This window comes from Colius striatus, chromosome 5 (genome assembly GCF_028858725.1).
Source record: "Colius striatus isolate bColStr4 chromosome 5, bColStr4.1.hap1, whole genome shotgun sequence".
NCBI lineage: Eukaryota > Metazoa > Chordata > Aves > Coliiformes > Coliidae > Colius > Colius striatus.
Window position 1 is genome coordinate 53,717,031 of NC_084763.1, and position 26,548 is coordinate 53,743,578.

Sequence of the window (26,548 nt, forward strand, 5' to 3'; positions counted from 1 at the left end):
GAGAAGTTGGAAGAACTACACCCTAAACAATCTAGATGTAAGGTGTATGTTTATCAAACAAATTGAAAACAAAAAAGTGTTTTCATTATGTAAGGAAAAAAGTTATCCTCCCTCTCTATGTCTACATGTTCTACTTCACAATGAGTACTGTGTCCATTAAAGAGCCATAAACAGAGAGCTAGGACTAGAAATTTGCTTTTACGTCTCCAAAAACTTGAGATAAAGATGTTTCTTAGCTGACATCTACAGAAAGACTCAGCTACAAGATGTTGCAGGAAAAAAGTTACTTCTAAGCTTCATCAGCCCATAAGGGACAATATAAAACTGCTGTCCTTCAAGTCTAATTTTCTTTCATTCCTTTATTTTTCCTTTTTTTTTTCAATCAAAAAACCAAACAACTGGAGCCAAAGAACTCCTAAAGCTATTAATAAACATAGATCTCTTTATGTAGATCCTTTTGTCCTCTGAGTGGGACATCTAACAGAGGGCAACATCTCACATTTACACACAGAGAGCATAACACACCAATACACATCCTAATGAGCAATCCTCACTCCTTGCTCTTTCCCAGAAATAAAAGTTTGCAGGGAAAATGTGACAGAAACCAGGCTTCTAGTCTCCAAAAACTCTCTCTTCAGACATGAGTAGCTGGATAAGAACTTTTCCTAGTTTTTATTGAATCTGGGAACTTTAAATACCTTCAATATGGACATACTCAAAATTAAAACTGGTTTATTTTCTGACTTTGAACTAGTGAAATGCATCTATATCCCTGTTACATTTGTATTTCTTTTTAATATAGACCAAATTCTGCAACAGATCTATCCAGAATGATTAATTAATTCACATAGTTCACCTTAAGGTGTTCTAAGATAACAATCCGAACCCAAAAAGTACTTATCTACCCAGTATCAAAGTCTACAAAAGAGGCATGAAACTGCCTGGAAAATGTACTGTGTATATAAAGGCCATTGGTATCCCAGGAGTAATGAAACGTGTGGCTCTGATGGAATGCTGTGAGGCTGCCTGTGTTCTCTGCAGCAGCACTCTGCTTGATTTCATTCTGCACCTATTTCATTTCTTATTCTTTGCACTGCTATGAGTCTATGTGAAGATTAAGAACCGAGAAAGTGCAATGAATGATAGCAAGGCACTGTTAACAAGTTAAGAAGCTTCTACTCCTGAGATGCAAGTTGCAACTATCCAGCTGAGATCTGATAACTCATTGATGGGCAATAGTCCAAGTCAGCTAGAGTTTGAAGTAGAACAAGTTTATCTAAAACACTTGTTTCAGATCCCTTACACCAGAAAAACCTAAGCATAGGACCTACTGGAATAAATGCTGCTATTTGTTGGGCTTTCTAAGGGAATTTTCTCTACACATTATCTGAAATTCTAATTAAAGTTCTCCAAAGTGAAATTACAATTCCTGTTCTAAATTGAATCTGAAAAAAGGAGTCACCAATCTAAACTTCATTTTCTTTCTCTAAAGCCTTTTTTTTTCCACTGAACCCAATAAAGTCATTTTGGCAAGCTTTCCATAATTTTCCTTTTGTTCTCCATGACTTATTTAAATCAAGAAGCATTATGCAGTAGCAAAAAAACCATAACATTGTAACTACTCAACTTAGTTTCTGCCTAATGTACCATAAGCTTTTAAAAGTTACAGAATTGAAAACAAAAAGTGTCCAAAAAAAGGAGAAAAATACTCATAAAACTGTACAGTATCTATTCACTTCAGGCAGTGGCCAAAAGGATAAACAAAAATGCATAGAATCACAGAATGGTAGGGGTTGGAAGGGACCTTTAGGGATCATCTAGTCCAAAACCCCTGCAGAAGCAGGTCAACCTAGATCAAGTCCTGCATATATATTTCTTCAACAATACAATTATATATACTTAATCTACTTCTGCAAGACCTGTTTTAAAAATAGACTTCTAAAAAAATTCAACTATTTTAGTTACAAAACTGTATTTTCATTTTTCATCTAAGACTTTGGATTTTTTAGCCCTTTGACCCATTGTTTCCAGGTAGCTTTCTAGTTTCTCAAATCAACCACCATCCTGAGTGATTTTGCATTCCTTTGCAGAGCCACAAGACATTTCAAGGTAAAAAGAATTTCAAGGTAAAACCTCAAGCATGGCACTGATCAACTTAACAAACATCCTCTGCAAATGATCAATTAATGCGTGTCTGAAGTATGGTAACTTATTCTCTGCAGTCACACCAACATAGTTAATCTATATAGCAACTTCAAACTACAGGTCTCCTATTATAGGATATTGAATGTGTGAGTTTTTCCTGCCTACAGACAACACCATGACTCTTTTCCAGCCTTTTCTCAAAGGGTAGGTTGCTTTGACTATAGGTTGATTTGGCCCTGATACTGTTTGTCCAGTTAGGTTTGTCATAGCATACAAAAATAAGAAGCAATGCCTTAAATCTGGGTCACCTGGTGGATGATTTAGGAAGAATAATAATCAGAGATGAAAATATGGCAACAAAGCAGTAAAAAGACTGCTGCATCTCCCTCCTCCCAAAATGCCAGTCTGTAACACATTCCACTGGTATTGGACTGGAGCCACTTTTTCAGCAGCCACACTTACAGCATGAAGAACACTGTATCTGTGTATCAAGTGAGAGATAGCTTACAAAGGTGAAAACAGTTAATATCAAACCATTACCTGACAGCAGAAGGGTCCATGGGAGAGCTTGACAAGGAAAGGGCTCCCCAAATGAGACATGGTCATCTTTGTGTTCATCTGATGCGATCCACTGAAATAAATAAATGCTCCTGTAAACAAGAAAACAATGAAATATGATAAATGTGTCATGCTGCAATGGCAAATATCTACCTCAGAGAAGTAACTGTGGTCTGTGAGACACATAAAGCTTATTCACAAATGTAAACAAATGAAAGAGCATTCTGTCGGTTCAGTCTCTGTGGATAATGAGGAGGGAGTCTTGTAATAGACTGTGACCATCAGTGTCTGCTTAGGCAAAGACAAAATAGAACTGGCTTTTTCCTCTGCAGTAAAATTAACATGGCTGTGTCCAAAGATGAGAAAAGTGGGAGAAGGAAAAAAATGATATTTAGCAGCTGTTGCTAAGTTGCTAAGTTTAGTCTGAAAGGATTTAAACCCAGGGAAGTAAATACAGTCCTCCAAAGGGGGTTCAGATGTTGTTTCTATGAGGACTTTACTGTGCAGACCTCTAAATATATTTTTTATCTATCCTCTTCAGTGAAAAATCTCAAGATCTTCATCCTCCAAACACTACAACCTCTTCCCATCGCTTTCGCACAGCACTTGTCTGGTCTCTGCACAGGTTGGGGAGAAAGACAGCAGAAGTAACAACATTGAGCATCCTGAAGATCAAGCAGCATAGATCTCAACTGAAATCCCTAAAGGACACATTTTAATTGGCTTAAATGTTTCAAACAGACTTTTTAAAGTAAAAATAATTTCCTTTAGGGTACAGTATTCCATTTCAGCACAGCCCAGCCAGTTTTAAGCATGCTAACAATGTTGCAGACCACGGGAGCCAATGGAAGAAGCTATATTTTCTCATGGGGTCCACAGACTTGACATTGTTGTCTGTGCTAGTGGGGATGAAAGCTTAATTAAAGATCTAATCTGAGCTCTGGCAAACGAACGGCCTTTGGATTTGAACTACAGCAGATGTGTTTCAGACAAAGGTAGGGAAGGATAAACATCTTCAAGGGGCCCTAAAGCAGCACAGTTTGAATGCTGTCAGCGCTGCCTTTGCTGAATGCTGAGACTATTTCATGAGTCTATGCAACACAACACTAAAGGCTCAGTCTTGTTTGTGCATTGATATTACACATGTTGCCTTACATCTTGGAAAATCAGCTATTGTGCTGTTACAGTCATAATCCTTAGTCATTTATTTCCCATGGATACATAATGAAGCAGAGGGTTAGGTCCAGCCCCATGTGAATAATCACATTGCTTTAGCAAGGCTGGCACAAAGAGGTGATCGTTACAGCTCCTTGTACAAACAGGCGTGCTGCTCTCTGTGGCGTGAGGGAAGCTTCCCTCATTGGAATGCAAGGCTACTTCAAAGAATCCTCTTTTAACTTGCAGCTGAGGCTCTACAGTAGCCTTGTTAAGATTTTGTATATCAAAATTTGCTGCTGCCCTCCCCAGGAGAGAAGGGAGATGAACACTCTGCAGTATCCCAAGCAACTATTGCAAGGATGTTGATTTAAATTGGCAAAAAACTTGCTTAAATTCTGGAAGCCTAATTCTAAAGCTGGGATGTGGCTGTAGCAGGCAGTGATGGATGGCTACAAAACCACCTCAGAAAGACCTTCTCACTAACTTCATTTCGCCATCATTACTGGGCTTGAGAAGTGCTGCATGGCAACCTAAAGCTTCAGTCTTCAACCTGCAGTAAAATATAAAGATATGAACCTAACTTGTAATTCAGGTATTGAAGCAGCTTAAGTGTGGCAGCACATAGCTCCATATGGGCCAATTTAACATGCTGCTCAGGCTGTAGAGCAGATGTTTCTACCAGCAGCTTTCATTATGACCACATTACCCCTCAGATCTTACCAGCACCAAGAATAACCCTTATGAGAAAGACACAGGCATAACATTGCCCCTCTCTAGAGCTGTGAGAGTCTGGAAGATGTGACACAGTAATGCTTGGAGACAGTGTAGTAGTGTGGATCCATTGACAGTCTAAAGAGACGATAAAACATCAGACAGCTGCTGAGAAAGTCAATAGCAACTTTGATGTGCTTCATCACTTAGCCACAAACAGTAAATAAGGAACGTGCTGTGCAGTTAGTTACTGCATAGCACACACACATACTTGCACCCCACTAGGGTTTGCTCAGGCAAATTTTAATCCTGGAATTCATCTATATTTGAATTCTTGGGGTGGAATTCTTAATATTTCACATTCCTTTAGCATGAATATGGGAGAGAAGTGTGGAGGTCTGGCAATAAGATAATTATCAGTCTGTTACCATTTACAAATAGAAATACTCATCACAGAAAGAGGTAAATACTAATAATAGAAGAAATCTCACCACGTCCCATATCAGTTGTATGATCTCTGTCAGGGAGTCTCCTGTCAAGAGAATTCTGTTCTTTCATTACGTTCCAGTCAGTATCATGTGTGCTTAGTGGCTCCCATCCACAAAGATCAGTCTCAAAATCACATACAGTGTAATTTGCTGTTGTAAAGAAAAACAACAAGAAGATATAATTATTTGATGCAATAGTTTAACACCACAACTATGACTATTTTGTGTTTGGATGCACAAAGAGTCTTAAAGAAGTGCTGGTATGTTTCATTGAAGTCCAGATTATTCAGATAGACAAAAAAGCTTTAGAATACAGTTAACAGGTCAAGCAGGCCTTTCCCTTCTTAATCAAACTCAGAAGCATGAGGGAAACTACTTATACAAGAACAAACTATGTCATATGAAGATGAGACCTGTACATCTAGCAGCAGATACATGATGAAAGTAATATTTTTAAAGTTTAATTCTACTGGAAAGTTTATTATGAATGTGTGGGGAAATATCAAATGTATTTAGTGCTTTAAATAAACCAAAAGTAAAGATGAATAAATCTTCCACTTAATTTAGTTTTGAAAATGGGATTTAAAAGTATGAATTATTTAGGTCTCCCATACATCTTTACTGCAAAGTAAAAGACCATTTCTTCAGTAGATATGGAGTAGATCAACTCAAACTGTGCAACAATCTTGCACACTTTCATTTCTTAGAGCTCAATTAATTATTTTCATAACAAAATTGTATAATTGTAGAGTTTTCTTTCCTAATCCAGAACAGTTTCACAAAGTGCTAAGTTTAACTCTTTGGGTCACTTATCACAGTTGTAAACACTAGTTTTGAACTGCACGTGGCACTTTCCAGAATTCACGACCATGCATTCGATCCTATCAGCCTCAGACAGGATTATACACATCACTCCAACTTTCAGACTGGACAAAACCAAAATGAAATGCATCTTTGTTGAAGCACCGTGGCTGTAAAGCTCCATAGTCAAGATCTTATGAGTACAAAAAGCTTATTTGAGAGGTTAAATCTGAAGGTACAAAATAAATCACAAATATCAGTATCTCTTATCTGGATTCACTATATACATTAAAATTCAATGGATTATGCTTTTCTGGTTAGTGCTGTATATAAGCTTAACACAAAAATTGGTTAACTTATTTAATTACAGAATTCTCATGCTTTTGACAGGTATCTTGTTAATTAGACTTCAATTGCTAATACATTATAGAACAGAATATGCAAATTGGTATTTAAGACTAAGCTGTTTTGCTGTATGGTAATTAATACCATGTCTAAACATTATGCTCTGCTTAGCTAAGCAGTCTTAAGAGAACAAATGTAATACACACAAAAAAAAAGCAAATATTCTTTGCTTAAACAGCTCCTTCCTCTGGTCTCCCTAAATCCTGCAAAAAGTCTTCTGTGTAAGAAGCTGACTGCAGTGGCTGCATAGTAATATCCAAAAAGACATCAATAAATGACCACATAGACACAGAGAATTTACAATGTTGTTTACTAAGCAACGAAAAACCTGTTACTGGAAGGAAATGCCAGACTAAAGTTAAAATAAAGGCTTAAATATGGAAGATAAATCAAGACAGTAACAATAAATAATGTTTTACAGTTCAATAAGGTGTTTAGCACATGATTTTTTTAAAAAAAAGGTATTTTACTTTAACTAGAGGTATTTATGAGCACAAGAAGAGTTATCTCAATATGAAGTACAACATCTTTCATGTGCTGATGACACCAGATCTGTTGCCATTTAACAGGACTCAATACCAGGCTCAGGGTTTTTCAATGGCTCTTAGTGAAAAGCTGTTGAAACAACATTTGGATATTGTATACTAAAAGAATCAGTGAAGCAGCAAGACTGTCACCAGATGGAGACCTTAATTGTCCTTGATGGTCAATAGGAAAAGTGTGGCCAAACCATCATTCCTTACACTGACAGTCAGTAGTACAATTCCTTCTAACACTATGGACTTAGAAGGAAATGTATAGATATCATCTTTCAGGTTATTTTTCTGAACAGAATTTTAAACATAGGAATGATGTGTGTTTGGGTTTGTGGTTTTGTGTTTTTTCCAAACAGAGGAATGAAAAAATGAAGCTTCATTTCACTAAATGTGATGCTGTTGACCATCTTTTAGATGTTACTTTTTTTCCCCTTGCATTATCATTTAAAATGACAAGCACTATACAAGCATCTAGTCATGCAGAGACACTGAGATAGAGTCTCTTATCTAGCCCAAGTGTTCCACTGTATGTAGTTTCTGGAAAGGATACTTTATTTTTAAAAGTATTAATACATTAGCAGCAGCTAAAACGTGAAAGTGAATGAAATCAAATTGATATAATAGTTTGATTTGAATTTTTTCCCTACTTAATTCTAAAAACATAAGGCTTGCTTCTAAATGTTTAAATCAAGCTTGAATAAAAAGATCCCTTGCTTTGACTGAAACCCAAATCCAAGTAGGATGGTTTCTTGCTATATCTTTTTGTTGCTAGAACATTAGTAAACTGGAAAAATGTTTCTTTCCCATCAAAGCTGTATCTTTTTTATTACACACTGCCTTTTTCTACATTTTTATTTGAACCTTCAAGTGACCACAGCGAATGTTTCATTACCCACGGTTAGAAATTGACTGCATAAACTGTATTTTTTGAGGAGTCATGCTAAATTAAACAGATATAAAGCATAGTTGTTGTATATTTTATATACATATAACCTCTGGTATATTTTATATATGCATACAACCTCTTACCATCAGAGGTTATGTTTCTTTATTTACTGGGAAGTTTTCACTGGATTCAAACTGCAGAAGCACTTTCCATGTTCTGAAAGCAAACCAAGTCAATTCTAACTTTTCTACATTCATCTATTTATAATTCAGTCAAACAGAAAGGAAACTAGAAAAGAAAAAACAACCAACATTCAATTGAATAACAAGTCAAACCTGAAAAATAATCTTTTTGTTCTTCATGTGGGTATGTCAGGGTGTCTCAACTAATCAAGAGGTAAGTTATATGCAGAGGGGTTGGACTAGATGATCTCTAAAGGTCCCTTCCAATTCTACCATTCTATGATTCTATTACACCAATTCTGAAAAAAAAAAAATACCCCAGGATGTGACCAGTAGAAAATATATTCCCCAAACACATCTCCTTGAAATTCAAGCAATGAGGGGAACTTTCTAAAGCCAGGAAACACAATGGAAAGAATTTTCTCTTAATAGGAACCATTTTTCTGTTATTTTTCTTTTTAAAGAAATAGGGAATAAAGCACATATTCCAAGAGTACTGGCAGCTTAAATGAAAATGTTTTTTCTTTGACTAACTTACTCTGTCTAACCCAGATCCTCTTGATCCTCCTGAGGGAAAAACAAAGTAGTCATGTTAGCTAGACTGGGTTACCAGACAATCAACATTGTTAGCGCGATGAAACTTTTAAATCCTACTCTGGCAGCAAAATCAAATGAACACAGCTGGGGACACAACTTGTTTCTCCTTTAGGCTGATGTTTCCCTGATTAATAATAATGAATGAGAAGGACTGCTACTCTCACACAGTGTGACACCATCCAAGCTCCTATGGAATTTGGAGTATAAACTTTGTATAATCAGAGACCAAAACATTTTTATGTGATCATTTTGTTTTGTCATTTCTGGCTAATATTTAATGTCAATTTTGGAAAGGGAAGTGTTATGCATGCACACTTTCCTACTGACTATTTGTGCACATTTGCTACTAGTTTGTGATTAGTTTTATTTATCTAGATTTGTTAAAGAACTCACTCAGAAAAATCACAGATGGGTATAGGTCATCCAACCTGAACTTCCATAAGTCATAAATAATTAGAAAGATCATTCATAACCACTTAGGTGAGATCCTTCATCTCGTTCTGAAACTAAACTACCCTTGCTTCAGGTTAAGAGACTGGTTGTGTTAACAGAATCTCATGTCAATCTCAGGTCTGCAGAGAGTATGCTTTAACTGCTCTGGTGTAATATAAAGGCAATGCAATTCAATATTCATAAGCAATGAAGTATGTGAAAATAATATGAGTGTAGATTTTTTCCTCCTTGATGTACAAATACTGACAATTCCAGACAATGAATATGTCATAGGAAATCCATAAATGGGTAGTAAAACAAATGTTTCAGACTAAAAAAAAATGCTCTTTCCATTTTGAAGCTGAATGATAATAAAAGGATTTACATACGTATTTATCTACTGAAGAAAGTTTCAATGATTTGCAATTGTAAATTCCAATACTGGAATGAAATGCAGTGAAAGGTACACAGCTTAAAAATTATGCCAGTTTCCTTTATTCTATGTATTTCCTATTCATAAATTGTAAAAATCCTATGAAAGGCTGAGAATATTTAAGCTAGAGGTGCAAAATTAAAACAAGACGAGTTAAAGACAGGTGTTTTAAGGAAGTTTCTAATTAGGCTAATTGGAAAGTGATTTGAAACATCTGTAGGAAATCTCAACCCACAACCATCACAACTGCAGATAAATAGGTGATTTCCAGAAATGCTACTGTATCAATGTGTTATATCACTTGAAAACAGCAAGTGTTTCCTAGACTTCTTGTGAAGTTGTTAGAATTACTAGCTACTGATTAATTTGTGGTGGTTTTATATGTGCATGTTACATACATATAATATATAACAATAGTATGTATAATGCTTCAAATATTTGTTATTTGGCATGGCCTTTGGTGTTAAACTTCTTTATATTTGGTAGAACATACAAAGAAGGGATCAGCATGAAAAGCTTGTTTTATTTCTTCAAATGCTCTAAGTATTGTATCTCACTTTCTCTGTTTTGAATGCATTAACTAGGTTTTAATAATGTATTATGAGTCACTGTGAAATAAGACATTTAGAAGTCATCACTACTAAGTGTTGTCAAGACATAATGAAAATGTAGAATTTAATACTAAAACCAAAAGCTTCATAATTTGTCACTTCATTAGATTCATTGATTTCAACAAAACTACTCAAATGAAGATGGTTAGTCCCATGCATAAGTGTTCCAAGATTAGTTCCTAATTTGTCAAGACATTTAAGTCTTATGTACTTAAATACATATTTATATAAATGGGCAGAGATTAAAAAAGTTTAATATGCATTGTAAAACGTATATATATCCTTGTAATAAACTGCCTTATTATAATTCTGTATTCATGTAATTCATGTATTCATTGTAAAACTGTATTCATGCCAAATTACCATAAGCAAAGAGAAACATTATTTTTCATTCCCCATTGTAATGAAACAAGGAAAATATTCAAAGAGGGAAATCCTTGACACTGTTAAGTAACAGCCGTCTGCCTTGATTTTCATTCAGTATGGAGATCTGTCAACTCTTTTAGTACACGAGAGTACTTCATCAAAAGAAACTACCAAGGATGTGCCCAAGAATAGATGCTAAAATAGCTAAAAACAGAGGCTAAAAGATGCATTATTTTAGCAGATAGGAATTTTAAATTAAAATTAATGTGAATAAATGTAGTGAACTCTGAATATCATGAAGGACAACTTCAAGGTCATGTTCCAAACATAATGAGAGGAAAGGAACAGAGAACAGAAATAAGGGATGATTTTTCCTTTATGTCTGTTTTGTTCTAGACAGCAGAAACTGTCAGAAGGATGGATTTTCTAAGCCAACAAAACAGCTGAAGACCTCAATTCCACCTTTAGGGTTCTCTTTCCTGAAAAAAGTGTGCAAAGTCTCTAAGACAATATTAGCCATTAAAATGGACTAACTTAGAAAATAGTAACTGTTACTTTAAAGATGACTCATTTTCTTTTTCTTTCTTCTCAGACAATGGTCAGAGCATCATGTAACTGATATGTGTTATTTATATTTTAGAAAAGCAGGGTTTTCCATCCTCTTTTGAGAGTCTGACTATACTTTTGTGCTTTGCTCCAACAAAAGGATACATTTTCAACCTGCAAGTGCCTCAACACAGAGCAAAGCAGACAAAGCCTGTGTCTCAAGTTCAACTGAGTGTGACATTTTCTTTAAATTGAAATACACTAGGAGTTAGTGGAGAATCAGTGATACACAGTAAACCAACCTACAGAGGAATCAGCAGGCAGTGAAGCACCTGGCAAAGCTACTGAAGGGGGTTTTGCACTGGATGGGCCTTCTGTCAGTGCTTGCCTCAGCACCATAATTCTGAAGGTACCACAAAGGACAGTGTTCAGATCTCCAGGTCACTCTGACTTTTCTTTCTTCTGCCCACTCTCCATGTTTTTTCTTACCCATCTAGATGAACATGAAGGAAGCAATATCCTCAAGATCGAGTCCCACTGTGATCTTACTTTAAAACACTGGCTATACTGAGGTTATCTGTTAATCTTTTGGTTACCCAGTGACACTGTTCAGTGTCTGAGGCATAGGGTAAAAAATAAAATAAGAAAGTGCAATGTATTACATGCAAAATATAATTAACTGTAAGTGTTTAACCTTTTTTTTTCCACTTTGTGTAGTACTATTAACAGCTTCCCTTCAACTGGGACAATTACTTTTCACCTTCCTTTTAAAACCTTAAAATTATTCTACTATATTTATAGTCATTATTCACCACCACAGTTCTCCTATACTGTTGCTGAAGTGGGAACACTAAATCACTGAGAAATAAAGTCCAATTTATAAAGTACTATTCGCTTTCATTCCATTCCTCCACCTAAAGAGCACGAAAGGACTCTCAGCAGTCCTACCAGCAAACACACAGAGCCGGCAGCACAAGGTCAACTGTTGTAAAAGAGACAAGAAGATCTGAGAGAGGGAGCCTCTATCCACTTAAATGTTGGCTTAGATTCCACTCAGAGACAAAACAGCATAAACCTTCCTATTTAAAAAGTTATTCCAACATTACACATATTGTTTCAGAGACAGCTTCTGTATGGTTATATAAGTTTAAAACAAAGTTTGTTCTCACAAATGGTTCCTAAAGTCTTCCCAGTAAGTAAACAAATAAAACATCATCAGTATTCTTCATTCTGCTGTCTTTAGTGATACACAAAATTTTAATTTGCACCTCCCAGCAGCAACATATATTATCACCAATATCTGTAATTTGTGCACAGTTTTCATCTGCAAAACACATTTAAATGTTAGCACCACTCTAGAGCTTCTTTCATATGGAGATGTAAAAAGTTTCAGAATTATTATAGACATCCTCCAGTAATTTTAATTCTTTTCTTGATTGTAGGGTAGAAACTGCATCTTCCAAGTAAAACTACTTTCAATTGAAAATATCATGGATAAGATGTAGTTTCTCAAGTGTAGATGATTTGTATGGTTGTTTGTATCATCATGCAAATAGCATGTCATTGTCTGACAATAACTTACAGACAGGTTAAATTAGAAAAGTGTTCAAACAACACGTACCAAGGCAGATTTCAGTCTCTCTTAAATTATGGAAGTAGAGTTATAGGCACTGCATACAGAGAATACATTTTTTAAAAAGTATGTAAAACATTACATAAATAGAAGTAACAAAGACAAAAAAACCACTATCTGGATCCCAAACATATTGTTGAGGCCAGGGAGAGATATATAAAGCAATGGGAAGAAGAAAAGTCCATGACAGAAAATGAGATGAACGTTGCCACTAACCTGTACATCATTAAACAGTCTAGGGAAAAGAAGCTAAGTTTTCTAGGCATTTGTTGGATAGTCCTATTTAGATTCCACAATACTCTTCAGCAAAATGTCCTTCTAAAGCAATGCAAGTCACTTACTGCAGGCTGCTGGATCCTTGTCACTGCTGTCAGAACAATCTGGGTGTGAATCACAGGCTGGTGTAGTGTCCAAGAGCTGGATGCTATTGAGACAGACAAAACCTGCCCTGCTCTGGAGGGTTCCTTTAAACATAAGCTGTGGATTGTTACAGTAAAAATACTTGCATTAACACACATTGGAGAGAAACTGATTTTTATTTACAGAAACCAGGAGTATTGTGTGTGTAAAAGCACTGCAGAGTTTCTATTACAAAACCATGACAAATTTCAAATCAGAAGCTGAAACTTTGTACTACTAGCTCAGGTTGAAATTTCTGTAGTTTTTCAGCTAAAATGATTGGATGAATTCCAAGAATGAAGTTAAGTAAAAGCCTATTTTATAGAAAAATCCCTAATTTCATAGCCACTGAAGTGTGATATCTTAAAGACCTCATCTTTTGCTCTGAAGTGGCTTCAGATCCTCATTTAGCAAATGCCTGAGAGAAAGAAATTTCAGTTACACTCACAGGTGAATAAAACAGACTAGAGACTGTTCTGGGGTAACAACTGTCACAGCATAGCTTGACAATTGATACCTGTTTCATCACTTAAGATAAAATGGCTACATTCCATCTATGAAGTGGCATTGGTCCTTACCTGCTGATAAACCTTGAACTGTTCCAAGCCCTGTCTAGGAGATGCCCAATTTGCTTGGGTCAAAACCTTGCTAGGGACCACGTTAATGCTTTATTTACACTTTGGTTTACCTTGTTTCATTTAAATCCCACAAACATCATTCACATTTTCTCAATACGATTTGTATTTAAATGAATTGGCAACACCTGAGATGAACTCACATGACTAGCTAAAATATCGTGAGATTTGTTATTAATTTTCTAGCATATTATTGAAGACCAACAGCTTCCACATGTGATTTCTGTGTAGGTTAGATGTTTTATTGAGCTACAACCAGAGCTTTACTTACATTGGAACGATGAAGAACAGTAAGAGCTTCAGGATATATAACATTTAAAATAAGTTTTATTAACAATAAGGAAAGCATCTTCAAAGATTGAACACATCTTTTTCATTCATACCTTTAAGTTTTCTAGCCCTGATGGTAGCTGTACATCCATTTTGACCCATTCCTCCTTTGTCATCGTGTTACTTTCCCACAAGAAAAGTTCTTCCTGTAAAATGTAGAATGCAATGTCATAAAGTTCTCTTTTGTTCCTTTATAAATTATCAAGGTCATTTTTTTGGTCCTCAGTCTTTTCCTTTCTTAGCCCTATGACCACTATATACACAGTTGTGCAATGTGAGGAAACAGAGCTTCATAAATTCATAAAACAGAGCTTCAGTCTTAGTACTGAGCTCTGTGGAAGGGGGTGGGAACAAAACGTGTCTACTGTGATTAAACAGGCTAATAATGCAATTATCAGGAATCATCTTAGAAGAATTAAAGTGAATTAATATGTAAATTAAGCCATGTTATGGCTTAATTTATCTATATGTTCCCATAATACTCTCTACATCAGTTTCTTTTCCAAAAATAACTGATTATATTGTGTTATAATTAGATTTAGTTTTCTTAGAACTGAATTTTAGGTCTGTTAAAATTACCCAATCAATATTGCTAAAACTTTTTTTCTTAATCTGTAAAGCAAGCAGGTAGAGCAATACCTAATAGGTCCTAGTTGTGTTCTGAGTCACCTCAATTCTCATGTTCAGTCTGACTCCTAAGAGTAACAGCAAGAGTGACAAATATGGTAAAATTCCTTTTCTGCCAGAACTCCAAGCCCATTTGACTACAGTAATCTGACAAAACTAGCTCATGCTCATTGTGATTCTGATCATAATCCTAAGTGGAATATGCTAAGGCCAGTATAAAGAAATGTAGTACTGTGAATTTCATTTATCTAAATAAGTTCTTGTCAAGAATCAGCTCTAAAATAGCACAAAACCAGAAAGAGAAAAAAATGGAGGAAAAAGTAATATAGGTTATATATACAAACAAAGTTACCATTAGAAATATCAACAGTGAGACCCTTTTTAGGACACTATGCAAAGTACTGTCATACCTTTTCACAAAGGATATTGCAGAATTAGAAGCAGTTCAGAATAAAGATGTGATGCAGGATAAGATAAATGAAAAGTCTCTTGTATAAGGAGAAATGGAAAGGTTAAAAGCAATTTACCTTGCAGAAGATGAATAAAAGAGGGTATGATAGGTGTGTGAAATGTTATCAGTACTATAGACAAGGACAATTTTTTCCCTGTCTTGCAGTATAAAAAAGAGAGGAAAAGAGGAAGATGCTGTCTACTGCTCAACGGACCAAGAGACCTGAGCCAGGAGAACACTGGTATGATTTGTGATGAACAGCCAATTACTTATGCTGTTTTCCTACCAATACTTCAACTATTTTGATACAGTAACAAAGCTGGAAAACTAAATCTCTATTGAGTATGTGTCTGAATTTCAGGTTTGGAAAAGTACAACACTCTATTTTCTCTATACTCAATTTTCAGAGATCCAGTTTCCATAAAGCACATTACATACTTGATTTCAGAAATAAAAGTCAGCTATGAGTTTCCATATCACTATGGATATAAGTATTTGTCAACTCATTCACACACTAGATATTCATCAAAAGCCTTTCAGTGCTGAAGATACTTCTGCCTGTGTAAAATTTGCTTTAAGAAGTAATTCTGCCTCCAAAGAAAATCCATTGATACTATTAACCTTCAAGAGCCTCACAGTGTGATGGGTTTTGTATGGAGCCGCTTATGCTTGGTAAAAGATGGAGAAGGCTGCAGTGATGTCCCTGTAAGAAGTTCCTGAAATGTCCCCTGACTCTCAGCTGGACCCACCTGCAGCTTGATCAGACCACTCTGGTGTCTCTGACATCATTATTTAGGAAGAGAAAATTATAGTGTGTAAGAGAAGGTGGAAGGGTGAGATAAGATGAAGGTGACCACATGGACCCCTCAGCCAGCAAGGAAGGAAGGAAGGGAGGAGCAGTGCTGGACTAGAGATTACTGTGCAGCCTGCAGTGCCAACACAGGCTGTCCCCCTGCAACCCACGGAGGGCAATGGCAGGACCCTGTGCCAAGAGGACCCTGGGCCAGAGGGAGTTGCAGACCCTGTGTCAGAGGAGGTGAACAGAAGCTGCAGCTTTTGGGAGGGGTGCATGCCAAAGCAGCCTATACAGGGCTGCCCAGTGTGTGAGGGACCCTGCGCTACAGCAGGGGAATGGTGAGGAGTTCCCTTGCTGAGGCAAGACAAGCAGCAGGAGTCACTTGGAAAGGACTGACTGCACTCCCCATTCCCTGCCCCTCCGCACTACTCAGGGAAGGAGGAGGTAAAGAGATCAGGATCAGGTATCTGAGCCTATGGAAGGGTAGGAGAAGGGGATCTCAAAGGGCTGGTAGTACCCTTCACCATCATATTGCTTTCAGTTGGGTATATTATCTATTTGGTTTGGTTTTAGCTGGTGACACATGAAATTAAGTTTCATTTTCTTCCTCAAGTTGAGTAGTCTTATTTATTTTGCCTGGTACTATGACTGGTAAGTGAGCCCTTCCCTGTCTTTAGGGAGTTTCAGAGACTCTTGGTACTTCACTCTTCCACATTCCCCCAGGAAGGGCTGGGGAACGAGCAAGGGGCTGTTCATGGCTTTTTGTTCTCAGCTGGGCCAAAAGCACAACAAATAGAAAAAGGGTGACATACTAGGAACCACATCTCATGGCAGGTTAAAACCATAGCCTGTGGTTAAGTACCTGCTTTTAGAAATCTACAATATATTCCCCCACATGTACATATACAAACCCTCCAAGCACATTTTTATACCTTGTGGGAACACTCTACATTTGCTGTTTATTTGATTGGATGCATCTGGAAACTATAATTTTGTTCACATTCAGCTAACAGCTTAGATATCCATCCCCAAGACTGTCTTTCTCCCAGATGTATTTTAGTAAAAACAGCTTGTAGTAGTAAATGAATTTTCTGTCCATGTGCCAGCATCCAGACTTTTGGCTGTTTTTTTACTGAGAAAGCCATAAATGACCTCAAATATACCAAGTTTTTAAACTGGCCATTATCCATGCAACAGATATTACCCTTGTCGTGGTTTGGCCCAGCTAGCACAACAGCACCACGACAGTTTCTCGCTCGATGCCCCCATTCACCCCCACCCTCGTTAAGATGGCGGAGGACCCAGTGAAATGGGAGTAAAAAGATAAGCAAGATTGTTGTGGATTGAGACAAGGGCAGGGAGGGCTCACTGCCAATTATGGTTCTGGGCAAAACAGACTCCAGTACTCGACTTAGAGAGGAAAGTAGGAAAGTTTATTCTACAAGAAACAGAACAGAATAAAAGCAAAAAGGGAGTAGGATGATGAGAAAATTACAACCAGCACTTTAAGATCTCCCTCCCCCATCCCTCCCTTCTTCCCGGGCCCAGCTCACTGCTCCCGATATCTCTACCTCCTCCCCCCGCAACAGCTCAGGGGGGTAGGGAGTGGGGGATGTGGTCAGTCTCTCACAGATGGGCTTTGCCGCTTCTGTCTTCTCAGATGAGGATGACTCCTGGCATTCTTCCCCTGCTCCAACACGGGGTTCCTCCCCCGGAACACAGTCCTTAACAAACTTCTCTGGTGTGGGTTGTTCCCAGCAGCTGCGGCTTCTGCCGATACAGGTTCCCTCACACGGGACACAGTCCTTGGTGAATATCTCTGACGTGGATTCTTCACCGCGGTTGCAAGGTCCCTCTCTCGGGACAAGGCCTCTTCTGGGCCTAAGTTTAATGAGCTGCTTTGTCGTGGGTTCCTCCCCACAGTTGCAGCTGTGGATATTGGGTCCCTTCCTCGGGACAGGGCCTGCTCCGGCCATAGTGATAAAGGGCCCCTCCTTCGGGACAAGGCCTCCTCCGGCCAAAATCACTGTCCCTGGCTCGGGGCCTTTAATGAAGTGAATCGCTGCCCCTGGTCCGGGGTCAGCTTTAGCAAAATGAGTTTCTGCCCCTGATGCGGGCTCATTATCAGAATGAGTCTGTACCGCTGATGCGGGGTCTTTAAAGAAATGAAAATAAATCTCAGCTTCACCAGTTCTCTCCATAGAATGCAGGGGAGTCTCTGCTACAGTACATCTCCTCCCTTTCATCACTGACCTTGGAGTCCGCATGGTTGTTTCTCTCACCGTTCCTACTCCTTGCACCACCACCAGCCAGAAGAAGAGAAGAAGGGGCAGAAGAAAGAAAGAAGATGGAGGAAGACACCTCCCCTTCCGGCTTCTTCTTAAAAAGTGATCGTGGAGGCGTCTAATTGGCTCAGCCCCAGAAGTGGGTCTGGCTCAGAGCTGGGGAGAGTTGTGAGCAACTTCTTACAGGAGCCATCTTTGCAGCCCCTTCCCCCTTACCAGAAAAGGCTGTCATGTCAAACCATGACATTCCACCCCTCGCCTTCACGAATTGCTTTTTAAGGAGGTGTTAAAAATCCACCCCTCGTCCCTTCACCAAAGGTAGAACCACTTAAAACCTCAATAGTCAGCAGTACAGTTCATGTTTTGCCCGTTACCACTCCCAATTAGTATCCTTGTCTCAAATTTAATCTGTAATGCTCCAAGTCCCACAGACTCGGGGCCCCACGTTGGGCGCCAATAATGTCGTGGTTTGGCCCAGCTAGCACAACAGCACCACGACAGTTTCTCGCTCGATGCCCCCATTCACCCCCACCCTCGTTAAGATGGCGGAGGACCCAGTGAAATGGGAGTAAAAAGATAAGCAAGATTGTTGTGGATTGAGACAAGGGCAGGGAGGGCTCACTGCCAATTATGGTTCTGGGCAAAACAGACTCCAGTACTCGACTTAGAGAGGAAAGTAGGAAAGTTTATTCTACAAGAAACAGAACAGAATAAAAGCAAAAAGGGAGTAGGATGATGAGAAAATTACAACCAGCACTTTAAGATCTCCCTCCCCCATCCCTCCTTTCTTCCCGGGCCCAGCTCACTGCTCCCGATATCTCTACCTCCTCCCCCCGCAACAGCTCAGGGGGGTAGGGAGTGGGGGATGTGGTCAGTCTCTCACAGATGGGCTTTGCCGCTTCTGTCTTCTCAGATGAGGATGACTCCTGGCATTCTTCCCCTGCTCCAACACGGGGTTCCTCCCCCGGAACACAGTCCTTAACAAACTTCTCTGGTGTGGGTTGTTCCCAGCAGCTGCGGCTTCTGCCGATACAGGTTCCCTCACACGGGACACAGTCCTTGGTGAATATCTCTGACGTGGATTCTTCACCGCGGTTGCAAGGTCCCTCTCTCGGGACAAGGCCTCTTCTGGGCCTAAGTTTAATGAGCTGCTTTGTCGTGGGTTCCTCCCCACAGTTGCAGCTGTGGATATTGGGTCCCTTCCTCGGGACAGGGCCTGCTCCGGCCATAGTGATAAAGGGCCCCTCCTTCGGGACAAGGCCTCCTCCGGCCAAAATCACTGTCCCTGGCTCGGGGCCTTTAATGAAGTGAATCGCTGCCCCTGGTCCGGGGTCAGCTTTAGCAAAATGAGTTTCTGCCCCTGATGCGGGCTCATTATCAGAATGAGTCTGTACCGCTGATGCGGGGTCTTTAAAGAAATGAAAATAAATCTCAGCTTCACCAGTTCTCTCCATAGAATGCAGGGGAGTCTCTGCTACAGTACATCTCCTCCCTTTCATCACTGACCTTGGAGTCCGCATGGTTGTTTCTCTCACCGTTCCTACTCCTTGCACCACCACCAGCCAGAAGAAGAGAAGAAGGGGCAGAAGAAAGAAAGAAGATGGAGGAAGACACCTCCCCTTCCGGCTTCTTCTTAAAAAGTGATCGTGGAGGCGTCTAATTGGCTCAGCCCCAGAAGTGGGTCTGGCTCAGAGCTGGGGAGAGTTGTGAGCAACTTCTTACAGGAGCCATCTTTGCAGCCCCTTCCCCCTTACCAGAAAAGGCTGTCATGTCAAACCATGACAACCCTCTGAGCTCTAATAAGGCAGTAATATTATTTCCCTTCCTCACAATGTTTTACCTTGTGGTATTCATCCTGCATGTCAGATTCTTCCACCTCTTTGGTACAAAAGAGTTAACCCCTCTAGCATACTCCTTGCATCTCTAAAATGTTGCATGCATGCATTGCTTTTCCAGTACTTTCCCTCGAGATTTATTTTGGTGATACAGGACAGCAGTTGCTCAAAATACCTCCACTTTGTTCCTCTTATCGTGACAGATTACTATCTGTGAACAATTTTTTTATGAAGTTAAAATGGACAAGATTTATTTCTTTTTCTTGCAATGTTGGTGTAATGGTACTCAGTTTTGAAGCATGAAAGAGACAATCATGACTTTTTCTTATCAGCTCCATTTATAAAATACAACCCTTTTTTATGCTTTACATTTCTCTGTAGATGGATTCACTGCTGTGCAACTGCACTCGTCATTTTGTCCTGACTCTCTTATTTCAGAGAGTAATTTGGATTCAATTCACTCACAATAATTAATGAATCAATTTATCTTCTGCAGAGGAATACACTTGCATGTTTTTTGCAAGTGTTACTGAACACTTACAGAAACGTCAGTGCATTAGGTTACAGACATATAAACATTTGTTGAAATTATCTTTTACTGTTTGCTTTCGATCTGCTTTGTAAGCCACACAAGAAGTAAAGGCTAAGAAGAGAAAAGGAAGAAATAGAAACCTCTTACTTAATGAGAGGAATGATTAAGTAATGAATGCCAAAAGACAGGCTGAAGTCAGAATTATCAGACAGTTAAACACTGTTAATATTTTATGTTAATGAGACAATATTGCCAAATCCTAATGCAAACATGGACCGAATTAGACAAACGCTATTATAGATATAGCTAAGTCAGAAGAACCAAAACTGAAAGGGAATCAGGAAGTTTTAAGTAAAGGTTATATAATGGAAGGAATATCTTATTACCAACCACTAACTGAAAACCTGAGAAGAATGTGTGGGCAACAGGGAGAAAAGAAAATCTATGTTGCAGTTAAGGGAAAAATACGGACTATGCAATTACAGCAAATCACCTGAAAGCTGACAGCTCACAAGACACTGAAACAAATAGCTAATAATAATATTGTATGCAGCTAAAGAATTAGAAAGTGACAAACCTACATTAGCTGCTTCCAGTGAGGAACAATTAGCATTCAGATAGTGTAATTTTTTTTCGTCGTAGACAGATTTGAGAAAGTAAAAATTACTTTACTTTATTAAGGCTTTTAACGTAGTCTCATAGGAAATTCTTTAAGCAAATTAACAGGATTTTATGCAGATAGAATTAATGTAAAATGGGTGTACAAATAGGACTATGATCTTATTGAAAACAGGAGTTGTCAGTAGCTTTCTATCAAACTTAAAGAAAATTATAATATGGCTTTGCATAAGCCTGTTCCAGGGTCTGACATAATTATAGTGCTGCCTGTTTGGATAGTGAAAGAAGAAGTAAAAATCAAGAAATGTGGATAACACTAAATTGGGAGGAATTACAAACACTCTGAATGATATCATTAGAATTTAAAATCATCTCAGTCTACAAAAACACTTTTCAAACTAATTATACAAATTTTACAGAGATATGAATCAGAGTTAGGAAATAAAAATCAAATTGCTTTTGCCATTGCAGTATTGAATGAAGAGCAGCTTTGCTAAACCAGCAATAAAACAGAAGCAGCTGCAGATTTTCATGGACTGCAAATCAAATATATATCAACAACAGGTTACCCTTGACAAAAACAGTCCATTTTCTCTACCCTTCTTCATACTCAAGAACAATTTAAATTCCCTATCTTCCAACTGATGTCATAACATCTATATTAGAAAACATATTCACTCATCTTTGGCCTCTCAGATGAAATGAAGAAAAACTAGGTATACATTTGCAAAATATATGGTGCTTGTCCTCTAAGAGCAGTACTAAAACCGCACATTAGATGTAATCCAGTCTCTATGTCAAGCCTCTCAGTGTCAGGACATAACAAGAGTTATTCAGAGATAAGAGGTTCTGACCAATAAAAATAGTAAAAAGGGATGCAGAGAAACTGCATGGTACCAGACTGTACAAATGAGAGGTTATTTTAAATGACAGCCTCCAGGAAAGCAGCCTTGTTGTCTTCCAAGGTCAGAACTAGCACTTGGTCTCACTTCTCTTTCTCAGTATTTGGTTGGTTCTGAAGATTCACTTGTTTTTCATAAACAACTTAATGATTCAGAAACAGAATGTGTAAAAACTACTTCATTTCAGTTTAAGAAATCTTGGCTATGAGTGTGCAGGGTTTTGGTTTTGAAGCTACCATTAAAAACTTATGTTGCTGAAGGCTTTTTCTGGCAAATTTTGCAGTGTGAATAACTCATATCAGCTTTAAATAAGTATATAAGTACTAAATGCACGTCTATCTAAAGGAGAAATTCAGTAACTAAAACAGGAAAGGACTGTTTTATGGAAACAGTTGACTGAACTGATGGAACAACTACCCAATAGCTTTTTCTAATGCATATGCAAAGAATGGTTTATCAATTAACTCAGTTTAGGGTCCCAGTTCCAAGAGACCTTGAATGCCACATAATTTGCTCTGTTTTCAGGGAATGAAAACTCCTAAATCGAGTCCATTGATGCTAATTAGGTGAACCACTAAAATCAATACTCCTATTCTGTCTCAAGGTTACCATAGGCATCATACCTGGGAATTTATTGGCAAGTACTTTGGCAGAAATCTCCATGCATTCTGACTAGAGCACTGGTTATATCACAAGTCCCTGATATAGTAATGGGTAACAGAAAAACATAACTGTTGCCTTTTGTAAATGAAAAACAAGCAAGAGCTTGGAGTTGTTTTCATGAATACTTGAAGACACAGTGGGAAAGAAATAAGGTATTTCCTTTATCTGTTCCCACACTGAGGCCTCTTGGTAGTGTTACACTTTAGGGCTCTTTTGTATGTTACGTTTGTGAACGAAATAAGAGTCTTTTTAAATACTCTTACCATTGGGTGGTAATAAATCAGCTCCAACATCAAGATATAAGAGCCATTAACCTAATGAGACCAGCTGAACTGCTCTGATTTTCATTGAGTTGCAGTTCAATAGCATCAATATTAAGTTATTAAACAAGATTTTCAAAAGGGAGCGCTCTCATAGCAGAAAGCCTCCACAAGGCAAAGGAGGCAAGAAAGATGGAAATTGTTATCATTGCTGATGTAATATCAACTGGTATTTGTGTTTGTTTTACCTGGCTATTTTATCTACTAATAGGTAGAAGAATAGGAAAATCACTTCTCTAAAACATGCTCAACGTAAATCAGGTGCCTAAACAAGAACTTTCCAGCTTTCCACTCTGAGCCAACAACTTTCCTTTTTTAATGGGTCTCCATAGAGAAAGGCACTTATTTTCCTATTTTCAGAACAGGAAGAAGGTTAGAAAAGCTATTACCAGAGATTTTCCCCCTGAAATCCCCAGTTTATTTAATTCTGCAATAGCTAGAGCTTGTCCTTGAAGTCTTATTACAGAATATTCACATATCAAATTAGTTTCTAGTTGAGGTGGCAAAAATACAGGTTTCACAATTGCTTAGATTAGTGGAACAATACCAAGTTCCTCTTTCTCACAAACATAGGAGGCAGGCAGTTGTATTTCTTGGCATTTTGGCTGGTAACAGATAGGCTGACATCCTTTTACCCTTTGAACATGAATGCATGTTTCTCCTTACCTGGTTAGTAAACAATACGGCCTTGAGAACATTGCGATCTGCTGTGGAGTAATGAAACTGAAAGCGGCAACTCTTGCTGGAGCAGTGACACACGGAGCTGTTGAGATAAGTGCTTTTATGGAAAGCATTGTCATCAGCTTCTAACCACTCAAAATGGCCTGAAAAATAAATGTTAAAAAGCAGTTTTTCACAAGACAGACATTTTTTTCCTCAGTCTATGAAAAATAACAACTGCTTTCATATAAGAAAACCGTGGACCCAATCTCAGCAACAATGGAACCTGATCTCACATTTTCAATGTGTCTTGGATATCATCTGTTTCCTATTAAGATAGATACCTATCTTCAGTTGACTCACAGCCCAAGCAACCAATAATTACATCAGTTCATAGTATCTTTAAGTTATTTCTTTGCATGTTAAAAACTGTAAGCAGTCCCAAAATCATCTCAGTCTCCTTGCATTTACAACCATTCAATGCCTAATTACAAATACATTTGGAAAACAGTCTTTCTTCCCATTTCAACTGTGGTTTCCACATGCTCTTTACAGTAATACCTCTGTAGAATCTTAAAAAATTTGGACAGAACAAAAAAGGCAATGGTGGAAGGCAGTATTCTGCCTTATTGCTATAGGAGGCAGTGACATCTCCACCATGTAATCAAGATCTGTACTTCTCAGCCAGAATTTCTGCAACAAAATGTGGAAAGCATATTGTCTTTCCATTTGAAGCAGAAAAGCAATTTGTTCTCTTCTTGACCTACTGCCCCTTGTAAAAGCATTCCTACAGAGATCTAAAGAGGTACTCCATCCCCTCAACACGGTCTTTTATTTGTCATGAATAAAAAAGGCTAAATACTTTTTAACAGGGTTTTTTTCCCCCCTCCTGAGTCACTGAATATTGTGCTGCCTTCTGAAGCAGCTATTAAAATAGTAAACAAGGACTGATTAAAGGTCTTAAGTCTTCTCTTTCTGTGTTCACGTCTCTAAACACAACTTGTCTCAAATGCAGATGTTATACAGTTTACTTCAAGCTGAAGGGAGAAGACGTTTGTTTTTATAAGAGATCACATTAATCCACGGGGGTTTTTCATTTCACAAACTACATGACTTTGAATCCTTGCTACTAGTATTAGAATAACAACTGAGTCTTCAGTTAAAACTGAGCTACAGAACAGGATTTCTTTTCTGGCCAGTTTTCTTCCCTAGAGGTTCAGTATGAACCAATGCTTGACAGTCTTCCATTCTGATGAGCAAAGGGGTGAGATCTGAACTACCACTGTTTCTACATTTTGAAAGGGAATTTTCATGAACCCTTAAGTCATGGATGAAATATTGAAAAAGAAATAAATAAGGGAAAAGTAATGGAATAGAATCACATAATCTAATTATTTGGCTGCCTTTCCATGTTTAAACTTGAGGGATTTTTATCATCAGTTATCTGAAATATTTGCTTTAAAAGCAATGGCACTTCCTTTGATTTCTTTTTGTATAGTATAATATCTATTTTTATTATGCAAAGAATTGGTTTCATCAGTTTCTTATTAAAGAAGTGTTACCTCAGATGTAATAAACTAGATTAACTCCACGTAAGAGGAATGAACTATGGAAACTACATAGTATGCTGGAAATTATCAATAAAGACAACAATAATAAAGAAGTATTTTCTGAACAGTATTGCAGGAGAATATAAAACCTCTATAGGAACTTTTGACACTGGAGAAATTTAGATGAAAAGTTATAGAGAAAGTGCCTGCAGTACAATACTGGAGAAAAAAAAGCAATAAAAGAACAAAGGAAAAAATTCCACTAAGGACAGAAAGTGTTTTATTAAACATAAGAATACCAGGAAGGAAGGATTATTCAAAGCCTACGTGCAATCTTTTCTTTATAAATATAATTGTCTAGACTTCTGCTTTATAATTCAGTTTCTTATCTCTCTTCTATTTATAGTAGTCAAGGCTTTGATTGAAATCAGAAACTAAAGCTTAGTCAAGCTCTATTTGCATTGCAAGTTTGAGCCCTGCAGCATGGCATTTTTGCAGTTTGCATGCAGTTTATTTAGTTTTAAAACCCTGAGATATTATTCAACCTCTTTATCTATGCCTCAACAAATTTGGATGAATAGAATCACAGAATCACATACTGAGAGGTGAGTTATTCTAGTTCAGATTTTTCAATGCTTTCCAATGTTAATGACAAATTAAATTCAATGTGGTTTTTGGCACATTTTTTCTTACTTCTTTTTTTCTTTTGTGACATAGGAGCACACAGGATATGTCCCAAAGCAGTTGTCTTATATATTCAGCCCACTCAACTACCTGTGCATATTTATACAATAATGCCCAAGCACCTATACAAGAGACATTTCAAAATCATAGATTCATAGAATGGTAGGGATTGGAAGGGACCTCTAGAGATCATCCAGTCCAATCTCTCTGCAGATTGTTCACCTAGATCAGGTCACACAGGAACATGTCCAGGTGGGTCTTGAAGACCTCCAAGGAAGGAGCCTCCACAACCCCTCTGGGCAGCCTGTGCCAGGGCTCCCTCACTGAAACAGTGAAATAGTTTTTTGTTATGTTTAAGTGGAACTAGTTTATTTCAACACATATCACTTATGACCTGGTCCTGTAAAAGCCAATTATAGAATTTCAGTATATTTTCTGTTAACACAATATTGCCATAAAAGGGAAATTTGTACCTATTATAGCCCTTGAGGTGTCACATTAAGGTACGGCATGGATGCAACATGGGAGGTGCTTAAAATAAAATCATATTACAAGTGTCATTTCTGTTAGATATCCTAGTGGAAATTGAAAAGCAGTAAGCCTTCTTTTCTTTGTTTGTTTATTTTAAAGATGAGAAAAAAACCCCTGCTTTGCTAGTCTGGATATTCTGTGTTGTACATACATTTTAACATGCAAATATTTGTCTTAACAGCCCGTATGCACTTGATCACTTTTGCTTGCTATTCCATTATAATTTGCCTTACAGTTACCAG

General features: G+C 37.9%; 1 protein-coding gene across 1 annotated transcript in view; it reads right to left on the reverse strand.

The window, feature by feature from the left end:
- Positions 1 to 26,548, reverse strand: part of MALRD1 (MAM and LDL receptor class A domain containing 1) — a 222,189-nt gene that overhangs the window by 176,944 nt on the left and 18,697 nt on the right. The window contains exons 7-11 of the mRNA XM_061997419.1: positions 23,548 to 23,705; positions 13,906 to 13,998; positions 12,830 to 12,965; positions 5,064 to 5,210; positions 2,686 to 2,795 (exon numbers count right to left, since the gene is read on the reverse strand). Coding sequence (XP_061853403.1) covers positions 2,686 to 2,795; positions 5,064 to 5,210; positions 12,830 to 12,965; positions 13,906 to 13,998; positions 23,548 to 23,705 — 644 coding nt within the window. The remainder of the gene's footprint in view (positions 1 to 2,685; positions 2,796 to 5,063; positions 5,211 to 12,829; positions 12,966 to 13,905; positions 13,999 to 23,547; positions 23,706 to 26,548) is intronic.